We start from the raw sequence: 18,601 nt of genomic DNA, 5'->3' as shown, positions 1-18,601 counted from the left end.
GTTATAGCTATTAACACTGACCATATTAGAAACTAAAGCTGAGAAATATTTAAAATACTATTTATTCATTTGTTGAAAAACAATAAACCCAGTAACTGTTAATATAAATAACATACTTTTATGAAAAATAAACTATCTTCTAAAACAGAAAAGTAGTGAGAAGGGTGGCATGTTTTAATTTTTGCAAATTTCTCATGTCTTGCTTAATAGAAGACAGATTTTAATACCTGCCTCTGCAGTCAATCTGTTGTGATCTGTTGTTTCGGTTGAAGTACGTGAAGAAAATTCTGCGTCCCATGGCAGTTAGAGAAGGAAGGAGAATTTTAATAGCCTTTTCACGCAATTATGGGTATTCTTCTCTGCTACTACACCCAAATATGACAAGTGGTAGTTTCTTAAAGGTTAGTGGCCACGTGGAATCTGAACTTTTCACTGGTCTGTCTTGCATTCTGAATTTTGAAACATCAAGCATAGGTCATTGGAAAATATTGGTTTACTGAGTTAGGCAGACCTCCACACACTGGAACAAAGTTTCCAAAATTGTAATTTTCACTCAAGTTTTATCAATAGCAACACATTTTATCAATAGCAATAAATACTGATACTGTTTTTGAAGTGACAAGCTCACTTCATTCATTTTTGAGAAAACGTCTGCTAAATATCCAAATCTGAAGAGTTCTGTCTGTCGTCAGGTGTTCTTTCAAGTTTAAATGGTGTTCCTTAAAAAAAAGAAAAAAGTGACGAGTAGGGCTCGCAACTCAGTCACAAAAGTGCTTTTTCAAGACAGCCATCACAGTTCGGTTTGCAGCAAAAGTACTGCATGTATATTTCACATTTCTTCACACAGAAAAGTGTACTCAAGGATTTGGGCTTTAGAAGATTAATATATTTATTGCATTTTTCTTGTTGTGAGTGTGAAGAATACAATGGCTACAAGTTTATGTTGGGGCCACTGCCTTTGTCTGTGCCGAGGCTCCAGTAGTTTTACCCACAGTTGCTTTTATACAGTGAGTACAAATATCAACACAGTGAGAAGGACACAAACTAGGGCAGCTCTGAAAGTATTATTACGAAAACAGTTTTGACCTCAACCATCCCCTGAAAGGGTCAAGGGCAACCCCAGGACCATACTTTGGGAACCACTGATTCAGAATAAATTCTAAATCCTCTAGCCTAGCAAACGTGGCTTCTGCAATGTGGCACTAACTCAACTTCCTATGCCTTGATACAACCCTTGGTGCTAACCAAGGCAACTTATTCTCTGCCCCCTAATCTGGCTGAGCCCAAGCTCACTGCTGTGCCCTTGCACATGGCATACCTTCTGCCTGGAATACCGGCCTCCTTCCTCACCTCGTATCAAAATCCCACCTGCTCACAGCTGCCCCAGCCAAGAGTACCTCACTCCCACTGATGACTCCACACCACCCATCTGGCTCCTCTGCCATGGGACCCCTGGAAGTTCTGATTCTCTCAAATCCATATGCCTCGTTCCTCCCACCCACCAGACAAGCTCCTGGGGGGCCAGGGGCCAGATCTAGTGCATCTGGGCAGCTCAGCACGTTGTCTGGCAGTGAGTCCAGTGTTTACTGCTGATGGGCTGAGGAGGAAGGAACAGGGAATTCCGTCGAGGAGGGACCAGAGCCGTAAGGGGAAGAGAAGGGCTTCCTCCACCTCGGGTGCCCCACCCAAGGGCTGACCACAAGGCCCAGGCTACTTCTCTTTGCTGGGCACAGGGGGACGGCAGCAGCCTTTGTTTTAGCAGTTGCCTTCCTCTCCTCTCCAGAGGACCCAGAGAGTGACAGCTGAGGCTCCTTTCCGGGCTGGGTGCCACTGCCCACTCCACGTTCTCCAAGGCTTTCCTTATGAAACCCGGCAACAGGGTTTGGTGACAGGAAGTCACAGGTGAAGATGTGGGCAAGGAGGGGAGAGGAGCGGTTGCCTCAGATGCCGTGGGGTGGGGGGCAGGCCAGGACCCCAGCTCTGAGCTCCTTGCTGAAACATCCCCAGTCTCTCTCTCCTTGTATCCTGAGTCCCTGTCTCAGGGTCTGGCTCCTGGTAGGCCTTGGAGAAATGTCTGTGGAATTAATGACTGGCTCATGCCTTTAGAGCCTCCCCTCCAAACCATCCTCCTACTGCCACCAGAATTCATCCTAAAGTGTCCACGTATCCTTCAATGGCTCTCTACTGTCAGGGAACAGAATGCAAAGACCTGGGCCTGGCAGTCAACAGGCTTCTTGGCCTCCTCTCCCATCTCGCTTTCATACTTTTTACATTTTACTTGACAAATACATAACTCACTCCCGTCCTAAGTGTTTTACAAATACTAACTTTTTTTATTCATAAAATGTAATAGTAGTATTATCCCCATTTTATACATCAGAAAACTGAGGCACAAAGAGATTAAACAACTTGCCTGTGATCACGCAGCTAGTAAGTGGCAGAGCTGGGATTCCAACCTAGGAGTCTGCTCCGGGTCTGTGCTCTCAATGCTCTCAATCCTTCACTCTACCTCTAGATGCATCTGTCAAGCAACGCACAGGGGTCTCTTCCTGCCTGTGTGCGTGGCACCTGACAGTCTCTCTGCCTGGAACACCATTCTCTTCTGCTCAGTGAACTCTCCTTCATCTTTTTCCTCTCATATTTTCAGAGCTGGCTCAGATATCGGCTCTGCCGGAAAGTTCTCCCCAGCCTCCTCTCCTGGGCGCTAGCTGCTCCCACGCTCAGGCCCTCTCTTGGTTGTTCTGGGCCATCAGCGCTGGTTTGCAGCTTGGTATCCCCCACCAGACCGTGCACCCCTGGGACCATGTGTTACTCATAATTGCATCCCCAGGGTCTAGAAGTGCTGGATGTGGTTTGAAGAGTGAATGGAGGGAAAGGTGAATGGTCCAGGCTCAGCCTCAAGGATCATGCTGAGAGCAAAGGGCTGTGGGCCAGCGCAGTGACCTAGTGGCTGGCCAGTTCTGGAGGCCTTCCTGCCAGCCTTGGGTGGACAAGTTGCTGGTGTGGGCTGAGCTCCTGTGTCTCAGAGGCACATAGTGAAATCGATCCCTGATGGGAATGCCGATATGTCTCCCTCTGAGTTTCGCAACACCTTGCTGGGAGCATTACGAAGCCCCTGCCGGCCCCCACGTCCCTCTTCTCTTGTGACTGGTCCCTCTTGCTGCCTTCTCCTGTGTCTGCAGCAGGCTCCCATTCCCCATCTGCCAGGAGCAGCATTCCCCCTTATCCCTCATTCAAAATTTAACTCCCCCTCTGACTCTTCTGACCAAGTTGCTCCCTCCTCCATCTACTAGAAGATCTTCTTAGAATCAGCTGTCAGCCCCCAGGGCCCCACTCGGCCTCCCAGGCTTCATGCACTCCACACAGGGTTTTTTTTTTTTTTTTTTTCCTGCCTCGAAGACAGAAAATGTGCCTCCAATCTTCCTGAGAGGTCACAGGGGTCAAAGGTGCTTTCCGAGGATTTGGACTCAAAGGTCCAGAGGTGTCCTGCCTCTGACCGGCTACGCAACCTCAAGCTGAGTCTCTTACCCTGGCTGGGCCTCAATTTCCTCATCGGATTAATGGGGATAATACCACCTTGTCTTCCTCATGGGATATTGTGGGCTTGAAAGAGAAAGTGTTCATGGTAACCCATTCCTCAGTTTACCAAAACTTTAAAGACAGAAAAATAACTCCAGAGGCCTGAAAATTAGGACAACCACTTTAGTGCACAACTTGGCTACAACTGTCTAAGCTGAAGATACACTGCTCTGTAACCAAGCACTGGTGGACAGAACACACAAGGAGCCATGTCCCAGCACAGTCTCTGAAGGATTACTTGCAATGGCAAAAAAACTACCAACAACCTAAATGTCCGTCAACAGTTACAAAAAGGAATGGTAGATGGCAGTTAAAATGGCTTCACGCTACTGCTCGTGTTTCAAGACAGTTAAATCTCTGAAACAACACGGAGGGAAAAACCTAAATTCAGAATACGTACAATACACCATTTAACTCAAGGGCAAAGCCATACAAAACAGTACTATGTGTTACTGTGGATGCATACATACATAGGGAAAAAAAATCTTAAAACAGGCATGAGAATGTAAACACCCAAATCAGGACTGTCGTTTCTCCTGGGGAGGGAGACAAAGAGGCCTCCATCTCTGTCTAAGGCAAATATGGCATAATGGTAAGATCTGACCAAGCTAAGTGGTAGGTGTTAACGTTATTCTGTATACTTTCCTCAGGGCAAATACTTAATACTTTTCAAAAGATTTTTAAGTATTAAAAAAAAAAAAAGGCCCCCAGAGGGAGACCAGCTTCTGGGCGGTTGCCCTGGGTCTTCCATGGGTGGATTTCAGCAGTGGCACCTGCCAGGAGCAGCATTCCCCCTCACCCCTTGGAGCCCCAAGTATTCCTTACACCCTCTCCTGGTAGGAACCCCATATCTGTGAAGCCGGAAGGAAGGTCTCACCCGAAAGGATGCCTTTCAGAGGAGGGCGAGTGGCTGACAGGTTGCGTCAGTGGGGTGTCTGCGTGGGCTGGGGCCCCCTTTCACAACCACCCCCGCCCCAGTAAAATGTCAGCTAGCTGGGGAAGGGGGGCGGAGAGACAGGCAAGCTGTTAACCCGCGAGATGCTGCAGCGTGGGCGGCGCGGGCCCAGGCTCCTAGACAGCTATTTTGGTTCAGCCCTGGCAGGGGAGAGGCCTCTATGTGGGAGCTCTGAACTGGCGCTAGGCCAGGTGCAAGCGGCGGGGAGGTCTCTACAGTGGAGGGAGAGAGCTCGGGGCCCTCCCTCTCTCTTCAGACCTCTCACCGTGAGGCCCCCGTGCGCTGTGTTCTCCTCCTTAACACCTCCCCCCAGGCCACAGGCCCCCCACTGACTCCAGGGTGATATCTGGAGCTCCTGTGAACAAGTCCCTCGAGTCATCTGCTCCCTGCACTTTGAAAGCAAGATGAAAGGTCCCAGACTTGCTCCTCCACTCCAGATCCAGCCAGGGAGCCACATGACATCCTCCTTACAACCCGAGTCTCCCTACCCAAGGGTCTCCCCACCCTACCCTGCTCAGCCTTGCTCCCCCCCTGGGGCTAGGATCCTGGTGGCAGTTCTCCCTTGGGGTTGGGGCACAGATCATTTCAAGGGCCTCACTCTACTCCCACACAAGATAAAGATCTCTCAATTTCAAGGGGTTCAAGCACTTAAACCCCTTCTTAGCCTCTACCAGTTTGGTGATGGGAAAATAAAAGAATAGAAGAAAGGAGTGCTAGTAAGTAGGGCAGCCTGGTGTTACGAAAAGATACTTGGGTTTGGGCTCCAGCGCAGGCTGCATGATCCTGGGCCAGGCCCCTGACCTCGCTGAGCCTTGCTGTCTCATCTGTAAAATGGGAATAAAATCAACTACAAGATTGTTCAGAGGATTACATGAAATTGATGGATTTACAAGCTTCTGGCAACCGTTAACCGCCAGAGGAAGATGAGCTGGCACATCCCCTGCATCCAGACGAGTGTAAGAGGGGTGGCAGGTGGGAATTCTCATCTCCTCGGCCTCTCCCTCCTCTACCTGGGCCACAGAGCCCTCAGTCTCATCAAACCTGCTCTGCACCACCTAACCATGCCTCTGGCGTCTCAGCTGAGGAAGGGGGCAGACGAAGAGAGACGGCAGAATGATAGCTCCTCAAGGGCACCTGGTCACTGCTCTGGCCTGCCCTCTTCCACCTGAAACTGCCTTCCAAGACTCCCACCTGTGACTGGAGTGCCCGGCGGGCCCGGTGCTGAGAAGCCACAAGGCAGCCCTATGTGAGGATGATATCCTAAGGGCATCGGGGCTCCCACACGTGAAGCACAGGGGAAGCAGTTCAGGGGGGCAAGAAATGAGTGCCTAGCATCACCCAGAGGTGCACCCTGCTAATCTCGCCCAGGAGTGAGGGGAGACGGTGAGCCTGGATGCAGGTGCAGGGCTTGCCCCCTCCCGCCCACGCTGCCCCGCCCCCCATGCCAACCTAGAGAATTACTCAGGTGGCGGCAGGGGGGAGGGGAGGCGGAGGGCAGGTCGGAAGGTGCCGGATGAGGATTTCTCCGAAAGCAGGGAAGCCTTTGGGGTCCTGTGATGTGGTACAAACTGACAAGCTGCTGGAGTTAGGGGACTGGCACTGAAGTCCCAGATAACCCCTAGTTAGCTGTGAGACCTCAGCCCAGTCAAGGTCAATGCACTGGACCTCAATCTTCAAGAGAGGGGCCGGGGTCGGGCCAGGTGATGTGGAAGCTCACGCCCAGCCTGCCTTCTGCTGCAGCCAGAGTATCAGGTAGCTCAGTAGCGGGGGTCTGTGCGGGTCCACTCACAGCAGGCCTGTGGTACAAGTGGACAGACGGCAGCAAAGGGACTCTCCCCTCTCACGGCCCCACCGTGGCAGCTGTCGCCCCCTCGTGTCGCTCTAGCGACACTGCAGGTCAAGTTTCCAGTCAGCTCCTGGACCTGGAAACTCTCTCGCCTTTGTCGGGGGACAGGGATCCAACCTCTGCTTCTCCTAGGGACCAGCACAGGCCAAGCCTCGGGGCCAGCATGCCCACTCGGCTCCCCCTCTGCTCGGGGGGCGACTGGTGAATTCTGGAGAGGGCTCTAGGAAGCGGCAGGGGCAGGCCTGTTTCTCCCTCTCCCAGGGTCACTCAGTCCTTCCTCCGTCCTTGCCTGGGAGGACACCCACTCTCGTGCTCTCTTTTGCCAAGTGAGAGTCCCGGGCGGCTCCACATCCTGAGACTTGACCTTTTCGGAGGACAGCACGGAGAAAAAATGACGAGCTGCCCGCCCCCTCCCCTGGCCTGTAAGCCAGAGCCGCTGGCGGGTGTGTGGCAGCAGAGGGAAGACCGCGGGCTCCCAACCCAGGTCCCGGCCTGGCCGGCTCCACGCTGGCACACCATGTCGCGTGGGGAACAAGCAGAGCGAGGTGAGCCGATGCACGGCTCAGTCACCGAAGCCCCTTTTTCTTCCCAAACCTGCGGGAACCCAGGGACTCTGGCTTACACCTGCCTCCCTTGGCCACCTGGGCAGCTCCCAGAATTAGCCTGAGCAAGACAAACCACTCAAAGAGGCACCTTTTGCTCCCAGACATCCCGGCACTACAGCCCAGATTCTTGCCTCCGAACGTGGGGCGTCCCTCAACGCGTCCCTTCCGGATCATTGCAAAATCAACCCAAACCGGCACTGCTTCTGCTCAGGCTGCCCGGCGGGGACGCTCTGCCATCCTGGACTTCAGGACACCTGGTCCCGCGTGGCATCACCTCTAAATGGGACCTACTGTCTCAAACTTGTCCCACAGGTGCGTTTTCTGCCCTCTAGGAATGAATGACTTTAAGCACTAATGAAGGGCAGGGGTGGCAGAGCCAACGCTTAGGCTCCCAGGGGCTCTGCAGGCTGAGGTGCCTTCCGTCTAGATGTGTGAAGGGCCAGGTAATTTCTGATGCCGCTGGGGTGCAAAACCAGTTAATCCACAAGCTGCGTGACGGACAGGGCCAGAGGGTGAGGGGGTCCTCTCCAGGTGGGCCCTGGAAGAGCAGGAGGAGGCAGAGTCAACTTCCCTCCCACTTCTGACTGACCACCCCTCAAGGCCAATAGAATCTGAGAGGTAAGCACAGAGGAAACCCAGATGCCCTGGGGAGGGCAGAACCTACACCTCCTCATGTGGGAGTGGCTGATGTTTCCCGGCAAGGACAGGCGAGGTGGAATGGAGCTGGCGAGGTGGAATGGAGCTGGGGAGGAGCATGGCTCAGCCGTGTGCCTTACTGGGCTAAATAAAAAAGGGGAGACGGCAAACTGCTCCCCAGAGTCCAGAGGGTGAACCAGATGTGGGAGGCTGCAGTGGGCTTTAAGAAAAAGCCTCTTTAAGGAAGAGGCTGAAGAGGCTGCCATTCACAGACCGTTCTACCAGACCAGACCAGGAATGGCGAACATGTGGCCCATGTACCATCACTACACCCCCAAGCCCCCATTAGAGAGCGCTAGTCGATTCCAGAACTCCACCACTGAGCCAAGATCCGAACGCAGACGTCTCAATACAGCTTCTGCAGCCGTGACCACCCTGTTATCCTCCCTTCCAGCCACTGTCTGTTCGCCTTGCAGGTCCCTCAGCCCCAAGGCCTGAAGTGTGTATGGCTGGGTGGGGGAGGGGAGCAGGAAGGGGGAAATTCAGAGGGTGGATGCCCAGTGAGCAGCAAGAGCCAGACTGAGAAGGAGCTTGGAGCCTGGGGAAAGACGGAGGGCTAGGTTCAGCTGGGGCACTGGGGAGTTTTGAGACTGGCAACTCGCAAAGGTGGCAGGACCAAGTAAACAGCATTAAATGGAAGGTGCCAAGGCAGTGCACTATTCCAAATATCTGTCCCCCGAGCCTCCAGTCAAAGCAAGGGGAGGCAGATCAGCCCCGTGGACATCTGATTCTCCAAACGCCCAGGCTTGTCAAGGGGAAGTCTTTAGTCCACTGCCCTCTCCCTGACTCTACTGGGTTTTCCAAATACATTCATTTCTGTGTGCCCCAATGCCCCAGCACAATGCAACTATGCAGGGGAGACTCCTTACACACTCCCGGAGGTGCTGTTTGATTTTCTTCTCATTAAGGCATCCTGTCAGATCACTTACCATCCCCAGAGTGAATGTAATACTGTGGTTCTCAAACTTGGTAGCACCTTAGAAACACTTGGGAAGCTTTATAAAATGCCCAGCCCCGGGACTTCCCTGGTGGCACAGTGGTTAAGAATCTGCCTGCCAGTGCAGGGAACATGGGTTAGAGCCCTGGTCCGGGAAGATCCCACATGCTGCGGAGCAACTAAGCCCGCGGGCCACAACTACTGAGCCTGAGAGCCAAAGCTACTGAGGCCTGCGCACCTAGAGCCTATGCTCTGCCACAAGAAAAGCCACTGCAATGAGAAGCCTGCGCACTGCAACGAAGAGTAGCCCCCGCTTGGCGTAACTAGAGAAAGCCCATGCACAGCAACGAAGACCCAACGCAGCCAGAAATAAAATAATTAAAAAAAAATAAAAGGGGCTTCCCAGGTGGCGCAGCGGTTAAGAATCTGCCTGCTAATGCAGGGGACACGGGTTCAAGCCCTGGTCAGGGAAGATCCCACATGCTGTGGAGCAACTAAGTCCGTGCGCCACAACTACTGAGCCTGAGCTCTAGAGCCCGCGAGCCACAACTACTGAAGCCCGCGTGCCTAGAGCCCGTGCTCCTCAACAAGAGAAGCCACTGCAATGAAAAGCCCGCGCACTGCAAAGAAGAGCAGCTCCGGCTCGCTGCAACTAGAGAAAGCCTGTGTGCAGCAATGAAGACCCAACGCAGCCAAAAATAAATTAAAAAAAAAAAAAAAGCCCAGCCCCATCTCCAGACCTGATGAGTCAGACATGCCAAGGGTAAGATCTAGGAATCTGTAGTTCCTAAAGCACCCGAGGTCACTGTGATGTTCTGTTTGGAAACCTGGTATAGAGAAAAGGATGTGGGTTTTGGAATCAGACTAGAGTTCAAACTCTATCTCTGCCTCTTACCTGCTATGTGACTCTGGGCAAACTACTCATCTCTTTGAGCCTGTGTTCTTCTCGTCTATAAAAATGGAGAAATAACATCTGTCCGGATTATTTTAGAGCATTATGTAAAGGTACTTGCTGTTCTCTTGCTTCTTATCCTTCCTCCTGAATGTGTCTGAGGTTCACTGCTACACACACAAACCTGTGCCCTTCACAAGGGGCAACAGCCAGAGGTCAGAAGAGCCCGACACTTGGTACCCTGTGGGCAGGGACAGGAAGCCTCCGGCGGAGCCCCTCCCTCCCCCTCACAAGCCTGTGAACATTGGAGGCTACATCCTGCAGAGCTGGGTGTAAACTGCTCCGGCAGGCAGGGCTGTGGGTGACAAAACAGAGGTACAAGAAGCTTTGTTCCCTGCCCCGTTTTATGTGGCATTGAAGCCTGCCTGGTTTCACAAGGGCCTACAGAGCTCCATCTGCCAGTGTGAGGATCCAGATCTTTGTGTGTGGCAACACAGTGCAGGCACAAAGAGCAGGGCCCTGCTTAGGGTAGGGCAGGCAGAGGGCACAGGTCAGCATTACAGGGATGCCAACTTGTACAGAAAAAGACGACCCATGTTATTGGTGGGTGAGGTCAACCCTGGGAAGGGACAGGACAAAGCTCGGGGGGCCAATTGCCATGAAGCCTGGACAACTGAAGAAAAGTGAGAGGGAGACCCTGGGCAGACTCCAAGCGGTCAGAGTCCAGTCTGAGTTGGCTCTGGGGTCCTGAGCTGATAGGCTGCAAGCTCCGTGGCCACTGTAGAAGGACAGGGTAAGTCAGGGAGAAGTCCAGGGAGCCAGGTGGAGTCCTCATGGGGCTCCATCTCCCCTCACCTTCCACCAGAGATGCACTGGCAGGAAGCGGCTCCCAGCCAACACCAGCACACATGCCACGGGTTGCCTGCACTCAATCTTTCCACACCCTCCCCACAGCTCCTCACCAGAGTCCTGGTCAAAGCCCCGTCACAGGCACAATATGGTGACATTTGGCGTGCTGGGGGAGAGTCCAAGATAGAGCTTGAAGAGTCAGCACCCGATCCCTTTCCCAGCAGGGCTAGACGCGGGTAGGGGGAGATATGCCTACTGCCTAGTAGAGCAGAGGTTGAGGTCTCCCTGCTAATTAAGAGCATTGTAAAACAGGTGGCCAGGAACCCCCAACTCCAAGGAGAAGCTGAAGATGCGGAGCGATTAGGTCTGTGACCAGTGCTCCGGGACAGGCATGGGTCGTTAACGGTAGTATCAACGAGGCCATGTTCTGCGGATGTCACGCAGTGGTGGTAGGCAACCCGGCCACACCGAGGACCAGAGTGGCGACGTGACCGCCCACCTCCATGGGGCCAGGAGGCTCAGAGGGGGCCCTGTTTCATCAGTGCCAAGAAGGGGATCGTGACCAGTCATGGGGGCCCTACCTGCTGGTGCCAGGGGTTTAGGTGATTCTGTCTCCCTGCTGGAGAGTTGGAAGCCGTCCCTGCCTCGGTACCACAGAGAAGGCGCGCTAAGCTGCCGGTGCCAGGGAATGACCCCCACTCGGTGCCAGTGCCCGGATGCTGGGGGATGACCCCCACGCAGCGCCAACGCCAAGACAACCCGGGTCGCCGGTGCCCGGGAACACCCCGCTCGGTGTCAGTACCAGGTGGCCGAGGGATGCCTCCCGCCGCCGCCGCCGCGCTCACCTGTGCCCGAAGAGACGCAGTCCTGGGAAACGCCGCTTGCTGAGACGCCGGGGCGCCTTGTCCGGCTCGGGACCGGCGTCGCGCTCGCAGCCGCTGGACGAGGCGGAGGCCGACTCGGAGTCGCTGCTCCGGGCCTCGGGGCTGCCGTCCCGCGGCTCCATCCGGCCCTAGCCCCGGCCGGCGGCGGGCCCGCGGAAGACGCCCATGCCGGGCCGGCGGCCGGGGCTTAGCAAGCCGGCTCCTCGCCGCCCGCCGCGGCCATGGCGCGCGCTCGCTCCGCCCGCCCCGCGCCGCGCGTCCCCGCGCTCCACGCCCAGGTGTTGGGGAAGCAGCCGCAGTCGCCGCTCCAGGAAGTGCCGCCAGCTGCGGCCGCAGGACCCCGCATAGCTGGCCGGGCCGCTGCCTGCCCGCCGCGGAGCACGCCCCCTCGGCTACGCGGTGGCACCGGCCCGCCGCGCCCTCTGCCGGCCGCCGGCCGAGCTGCAACCCGCCTGGGCCGCCAGAGGGGGCGGGGGGTCGAGAGGGGGCGGGGCAACTGAGCCCCGCCCACAAACCCAGCTGGTCCGCCTCCGGGATCAGAATAGAATCTCCAACCCGACACAGCCCCCCTGCGCGCACCCAGGCACACGCAACCTTTTTTTCTCCCTCTTAGCCCCGTCTCCCCGCACCAAACAACCTACATACTCACAAGTGAACACTCGCGAGGGTGGCTATCACCACCTCCCCTCCCACATCTACAAGGAATAGACACCTCTCTCGCACACCCTGTGCCCGTCACAGCCACTCATACAATCTCCACTCCTACCCTCTTTGCTCTCCCAAATCACGCCCTCGGGAACAAAAGTCACACAGTGCTCCCCATACGCACAGAACAGACACGCCTCTCACACAATTATGCTCACTCATTACACAAACTAACACTTCCCACACCAGCCTCTCACACTCAGAAATGTATACCAGGACCAAAGTCACTTAGTGACCCTCACACACACTAACCACACGTTTCTCATTCAAATTCATCTTTCTAAATCCAAAGCTGTTTCTAATCCTTTCACACTCCTAACACATAGCACTTTCCCAACACAATATCCGACGGAACCTGTAAATCTCTTACACTACAGGAATCACCTGCACACCTCTTACATACTCATAAATACATACACAAAAGCAAGGACCACACTCTCATTCCGCAACATCCATGCCCTCAGTGAACATATACGTCTTTCTCCTATTCCCAAATATAACCCAGGACAACGGTTACATGTTGCCACATCCCTCTTACATATACCTCACCCACCCAGAAATATACCTCACAACCACACACAAACACACCCCCATGGGCAGCAAAGGTTGTCCCCCTCAAGAGATGAGGACAGCAAGTGGAACCAGAGCAGTCGCCTGTGGTGGCACAGCCAGTACACATGCTTGAGAATCAGCAGCTTGGGGGCAGCCTCTGATAGCCCCTGCAGGGCTGACAAAAGGAGGCCAGGAAGCTGGAGAGTATGGGTCTTCTCCCTCCAAACCCTGCCACCCCGATGCCCATATCAGCTGCCTGCTGTTTCTGTTAGCACTCCTCTCTGCAAAGCCACATCCTGTGTCACTTCACTTTCACCCTCTCTGGGGTTCTGGCAGCCCCTTTTCCAGCCTCAGCCTGCCACACATAGCCAGTGCCGGGAGCTGTGACATGTGGGCAAGCCTGCCGTTTTAAAAAAATAGCCAGCATCTAGAAGCTCAGAACCTTCTCCCAGCTTCCTTCACGTTTCCTCTAGGCCTGGAGACCAGGGAAATGGGGCACCAGCCCTCCCAGCAGCTGCAGGTGCCAGGGTGGCAGTGAAATCTGCAAGTGGGCCGGACACGGTCCTCCTGGGGTGCGTGGGTCCCTTTGGGAAAGTTTCCCAATGCTTCTGACACCAAGCTCTGAGGGAGGAGACCAGAGGCTACTGAAGACCCCACTGAGTCTGCACAAGGCACCCAATGCCACACTCTTGTGGGGACTTCTCTGCCCAGACCCCCCCGCGGTTAGCTCCCTCGACTCCTAGCCTTCTGCAAGCTCAGGCCCCACCACACTGCCCCAGCAATTCAAACAACAGAGCCCTTCTCACCCTGCCAAGAACCCCTTTGCCATTTTCTGCACCTCTGCAGAGCCACTGGACACAGGGAGGGGCGTAACCCCACTTCTGTCACTCCCCCAACCCCAGATAAAAGACTCATGGAGGGACTGAGGGCCAGAGGTCCCTGTGCTCATTCTCCGGCCACCCAAGTACCTACTGTGACTGGGGGGCCTCAGCTGGGATCTGTGGCACGTCCCAGGAGCGGTAGCGCCACATCTGCCTCAGTGCGCCAGGCCGCTCTCCTTCTTCTGTCTCCAGAGCCTCCGCGGGGCCCAGAGCCGCAGCCTCATCGCAGCCTCCCCCGGTACTGTGGCCGGCCCCCAGTGTGCTCATCCTGCCCGGCGACTCTCTTCCTCTTTCGGCACTTCCTGACCAGGGGGCCCTGCGAGAGGCCGGCCGGCTGCCCCGTCGAGGACCATAGGCCTCGTAGGCGCCTTCCGCTGGCCAGGGCAGGAGGCTGGCTGGGAAGAGGAGCTGCCCCGGAGGGCAAGAGGCAGGTGAGGACAAGCCCAGCCCAGCAGCCAGGAGACAGCACCAAGTCAGAGGCTGTCAGGCAGCCAGCAGGCCTGCCCAGGCTGGAATCTGAACCTGGGCCCCAGTCTGGCCTTCCTCTCCACCTAACTGCTCCGATCTTCACCTCTTGGTCCTGCTGAGGTCTCCTGCTCCCTCACAACCTCTGGGTGCACTGGGACCGTGCCCAGCCCACACACAGCTCTCTCTCCTCTCAGCTCTGTGAGCACCACACCGTCTAACACACGGACAGTGGCGGAGTGGAGAGAGTAACCAGAATGGAGCTAGAAGATGTGGGCGCACGTCCTGTTTCTGCCACTTACCAGCTGTGCACTCTGGATCAGGTCAGAGAGGTTTACCTCTCCAGGTCACCTGAAATCCTTTTTGGAATAAGGTAGGCTATAAACAGATAAACTGGTGAATATGTGTGTCAGGGAGCCTTTCTGAGCCTCAGTTTTCTCATCTGTAACATGGAAGGGGGCAACAGTAATAACTGAGCTTGTGGAGTTTTAGGAGGATTAAATGAGAGGCGAAAGGGTTTACAAATGAATTCATTCAATAAATATCTATTGAGTGCCTTCTATCTGTGCATCAGGCACTGTATCAGACTAGATAGCAGTGTGCAAGGAACCAGCGCTCTAACATTATGTTGCTTAGATTCTATTCTAAACAAATAATATATGAAATAATGTCCGGTAATGAGATGAGATGAGCTATAGAGAAAAATAAAGCCAAGGCGAAGGGGGAGGAGGATGATGACAGCGATGTTACTTAGGTTAGGGGGACTGGGGAAGGCCTCCGGAGGTGACACGTGACACGTGAGACACGTGAATTGAGAGAGCACATTATGTGACAGTCTGGGAGAACAGCAGTCCAGGTGGAAGGAACAGTAGGAGCAAAGGCCCTTTGAGTAGGAATGGACTTGATGTGTCTAAAGAATAGCAAAAAGGCCACACTGGGTGGACTTTGAGGCCATCGTGAGGATTTGGTAAATAAATAGTAAGGCATGCGCTGGCTCTTTGTTATTAGGGTTGGTTCTGGGATGGAAATCATACATTCCTTAAGCACTCTTTAGTCACGCTGCTCTATAATTAGTTCTTTAGCTCTGTATGTGTTTGTTACCCCGGAAAGATTGTAAATTTCTCGAGGACAGAAAGGGTGTCAGTTCAATTCAGTTCAGTTCAATAAACGTTTATGCTACAGAACCTGCAGACACAGGAATGTACACCGATGCCATCCCAGCCCTTAGGAACCTCCATCTGGTGCTGTAATCACCTTTGTGTCCCTCATGACTGGAACATAATATTTCTCAATAACTATTTGCTTAATAAATCATGACTAATTAATACTTGGTAATAATAAAAAATAGCTGATATTTCTTGGACATTTCTGTGCCAGAAACCTTTGAATTCTTGTGACAATCCTATGACATAGATCTTGTTATTTTCCTCCTTTTACAGATGGAGAAACTGAGGCACAGAGCGGCTAAGCTCATTTGTCCAAGGTTACCCAGCCTGTAAATGGTAGAAATAAGAATTTCACCACAGAGTCTGTGCCCGTAAACGAGACATCCTATTGCCCCTCTAGGATTGGGGACATAGCCAGGTGATGCCGCTGAAGCTTGGCAGCCCCTTTCCCAGTGGCTCTCCCTCCAGCCCATCACCCTGCCTCAAGGCAGGTCCTGTGTGCTGTGGCCCAGCAGAGACTCTGCCAGCCAGGCCAAGGTCTATTCTAGAAGGAGGCTGTTGCAGGGCCCTGTCCTCCTCTCCCAGGGATTCTGCAAGTAGCTTGAACAGTTAAACAGAGGAAATGGGGCTGGGCTTGTTTTCAGTCTGAGGCTTCTGGCAGCCCTGGAGTAGCAGGGAGCAGGAAATGTGACGCCTGGAGGGGAAGCTGGGCAGGCTGGAGGCTCCTAGAGGCAGAGCAGTCCTAGCTGTGGGACCACAGTCCCCCTGGGCTTGTACTCACTGAAGCTGTCAGTACTTTGCAGGTGGGGTGGGGAGGACAAGGCTGGAAGGGACAGGTGCACAGGGCTGGGGAGGATGCCCTCGGCAGTTCCTAGGACAACGTGTGCCAGCACTGGGGAGCTGGGGACCCCTCAGAATCCACCCAGATACACACAGGAAGAGGAATCTGGGTAAGAAAATTATTCTGGGCTTTTTTGAGGCCCCAGAGGGTGAGGTGTTCTACTTTCTGTGGCCTGGATGAGCAAGTGGGAGCTGGGGAAAAGAAATGTACCAGGGCACTAAACACTTAACCCACGATCTGGACAGCCACTGCTCTCACAACCAGCCAAGCCAACCTCCTTGGCCTGACCTTCAAGACTCCTTGTGTTCTGGTTCCTTTCTTTTTTGTCTCTTCGTCCAAGCTTTCCCTGCAGAGATTTTCTCTCAGCTCACACCATGCTGGTGCCTGCCTCACAGTAAGTACTCAATAAACATTTCTTCCCTCTTTCTTCACACTTCTTTTAACATGCTGCCCTCACCCCTGCCATTTCATTCTGCTTATGCTGCTCTCCTTGCCCTGTCTGCCCATAAAGCTTGGCCAATCAAAATCTCCATCTCTCAAAACCCCAGCCCAAAGAGCAAAAGTGGGAAGGTGGAAAGAGTTGGTTCAAACCCCAGCCCTTGCTGTGTGATGCTGGGCAAATCACTTAACATCTCTGGGTTGGATCAGATGATTTCTAAGATCTTCTCTAGCTCTGACAGTTTCATTTGAATCTCCTTCCCTGATCTCCAGGTTTTCACTCACTCATTCATTCATATGACAAATATTTTATAAATATCAATACCTACTAAGTGTCGAATGCTGCTCTAGAGCCAGCACTCCCATCCCACTGATGTGTCTCTGACACTCCCCTTTGTTCACCCCAAATATTCCTCTATTATGTGACCTTTTATGCATATGAGTCTTGTCTCCTTACAAGAGTCTTGAACCCAGGGTAGCTCCTAGCTCTGTGCGGGGTGCACAGTATGTACTTAGTAACTTCGTATGAAAGTCGAAATGAGCTGAATATAGCTGTCCAACAAGCAGAGCAGAGGGAGGGGGGCTGGCTTCCCGTTCGCATGAGTGGCTGTGGTGAGACATGAGGGATTTTGGGAGCCCATGTCCCTTCCCAGCAGCTAAGCCTGTGATCCAGGTACCTGCTGGGGGCCCTTGGGAGCAACCCAGAGCCGAAAAGCACCTGCTGACCTTGGCCCCTGCCCAGGTTCTGGGCCTCTACCTCCACAGAGGAGACAGATGTACCTGAGCTGGGTTGCAGGTGCTGCTGGCTAGTGACAGATGGAAATTTGATTAGGCTCCTTCTGGGTAGCCTCATTAAAGTCACGTGTGGGAGGAAATCTGGAGGAGGGGCTGGGGACCCTTTCCCACTGGGGCAAGAGAGCTGTGGGCAGAGCACAGGCAGCTCTGCAGTGAAGCGTGGTCCCTCAAACCATGATCGCTCTTGGAAACTGCCTATGGCACCTTCCAGGTCCCCAGGCTGGAGGGGAGAGGAGCTTGGGTGTCTGTTCCCTTGCTCGGGGTCAGCTAGATCTGCCCTGAGGAGCTTCCTGCTGCTTCAGGCCTGGACTGCAGCACCAAGCTCCCAGGGCAAGATCCGCAGGTCTCCTGCCCTTCAAGCCTCCCGTCCCCATCTGTTGGATCACAAACCCTGATTGCAGAACCACCTTCCAGCCCTCACACTCCTTTGCTATTACCCCTCCCAGGGATATGTGCACTTAGTACAGAGCCAAAAGAAGAGAGCCTTAAGGATGAACGTCCAGGCCCTTGAAAGCCTGACAACGGGTTTGGAGTGAAGCTGATCTGAGTCTGGATCCTGGCTCTACCAGTTACTGACTGGGATCTTAGCAAATTGCTCAACTTCTCCGAGGCTCAGTTTCTCATCTGTAAGATGCTGCCGAGTGATCCTCAAATCCCCCCCTATCCTATGAGTCCAGATGAGTCTTCCTTCCCCAAACACCTGTAGGCCAAGAACACTGGTTAAGCACAGTGGGGCCCAGCAGAAACCAGATGTGTTCCCGGTGCCTTCCCTACCCACTTTGTGCATCCTTAAAGACAGGTCTTGGGCTTCCCTGGTGGCGCAGTGGTTGGGAGTCTGCCTGCTGGTGCGGGGGGCGCGGGTTCGTGCCCCAGTCCGGGAGGATCCCGTGTGCCGCGGAGCGGCCGTGAGCCGTGGCCGCTGAGCCTGCGTGTCCGGAGCCTGTGCTCCGCGACGGGAGAGGCCACGACAGTGAGAGGCCCGTGTACCGCAAAAAAAAAAAAAAAAAAGACAGGTCTTCCTTAGCCTGTGCTAACCCTTGTGCTTGGGACCTGGATCCTTGGGGGCTTCTCTGTATGCCCTGCTCTGAAATGGCACCAACTGAAGGAAAGATGAGACTCCAACCCAGGCTTCCTGATGTCTTTTTAGCAGCACAGCAGAGAAGAACCTGTTCAAGTGCCTCTGCTGGAACTGGTCCTCCCAGCTCCCCTCCAAAAGGCCCAAGGTACTTATGTCCTCTGGTGCGGGAGGTGCAGGGCATGAGATGCTGAGGGGGCCTGTCTCAAGCGCCCTGGGCTAAAATAGGCTCAGATAAGACCCTCCTTCTGGAATCCCAACCCTACAACTCCGCCTTCACATAAGCCTGGCCCCACCTCTAGGCACAGCCTTCCTGGCCTTTGACTCACAAGTCAGCAAGAATCTTGGGTCCCTGAGGGGAGGAAGGAGTTCCGGGCCGGGCCTGGGCCCGCGCCCTTCCCAAAGGAAGGAGAACGATAGACCCCCGGCTTCCTGCTTCC

The 18,601-nt window shown here is 54.1% G+C and overlaps 1 protein-coding gene across 6 annotated transcripts in view; it reads right to left on the bottom strand.

The window, feature by feature from the left end:
• The window catches only part of DGKZ (diacylglycerol kinase zeta), a 41,989-nt gene that overhangs the window by 18,931 nt on the left and 4,457 nt on the right, over positions 1-18,601 (bottom strand). For 3 of the 6 annotated variants that reach the window (XM_065882008.1, XM_065882010.1, XM_065882006.1), the window contains exon 1: positions 11,205-11,365. The exons of 1 other annotated variant lie outside the window; for it this stretch is intronic. In XM_065882008.1, the coding sequence (XP_065738080.1) occupies positions 11,205-11,365 (161 nt within the window). Of the gene's footprint in view, positions 1-11,204; positions 11,483-13,472; positions 13,649-18,601 lie in introns of those variants that run through there. 2 more of the 6 variants (XM_065882007.1, XM_065882009.1) reach the window with 2 other exon arrangements.

Source organism: Phocoena phocoena, chromosome 8 (genome assembly GCF_963924675.1).
Source record: "Phocoena phocoena chromosome 8, mPhoPho1.1, whole genome shotgun sequence".
Lineage (NCBI taxonomy): Eukaryota > Metazoa > Chordata > Mammalia > Artiodactyla > Phocoenidae > Phocoena > Phocoena phocoena.
This window is presented reverse-complemented; position numbering and strand designations above follow the sequence as displayed.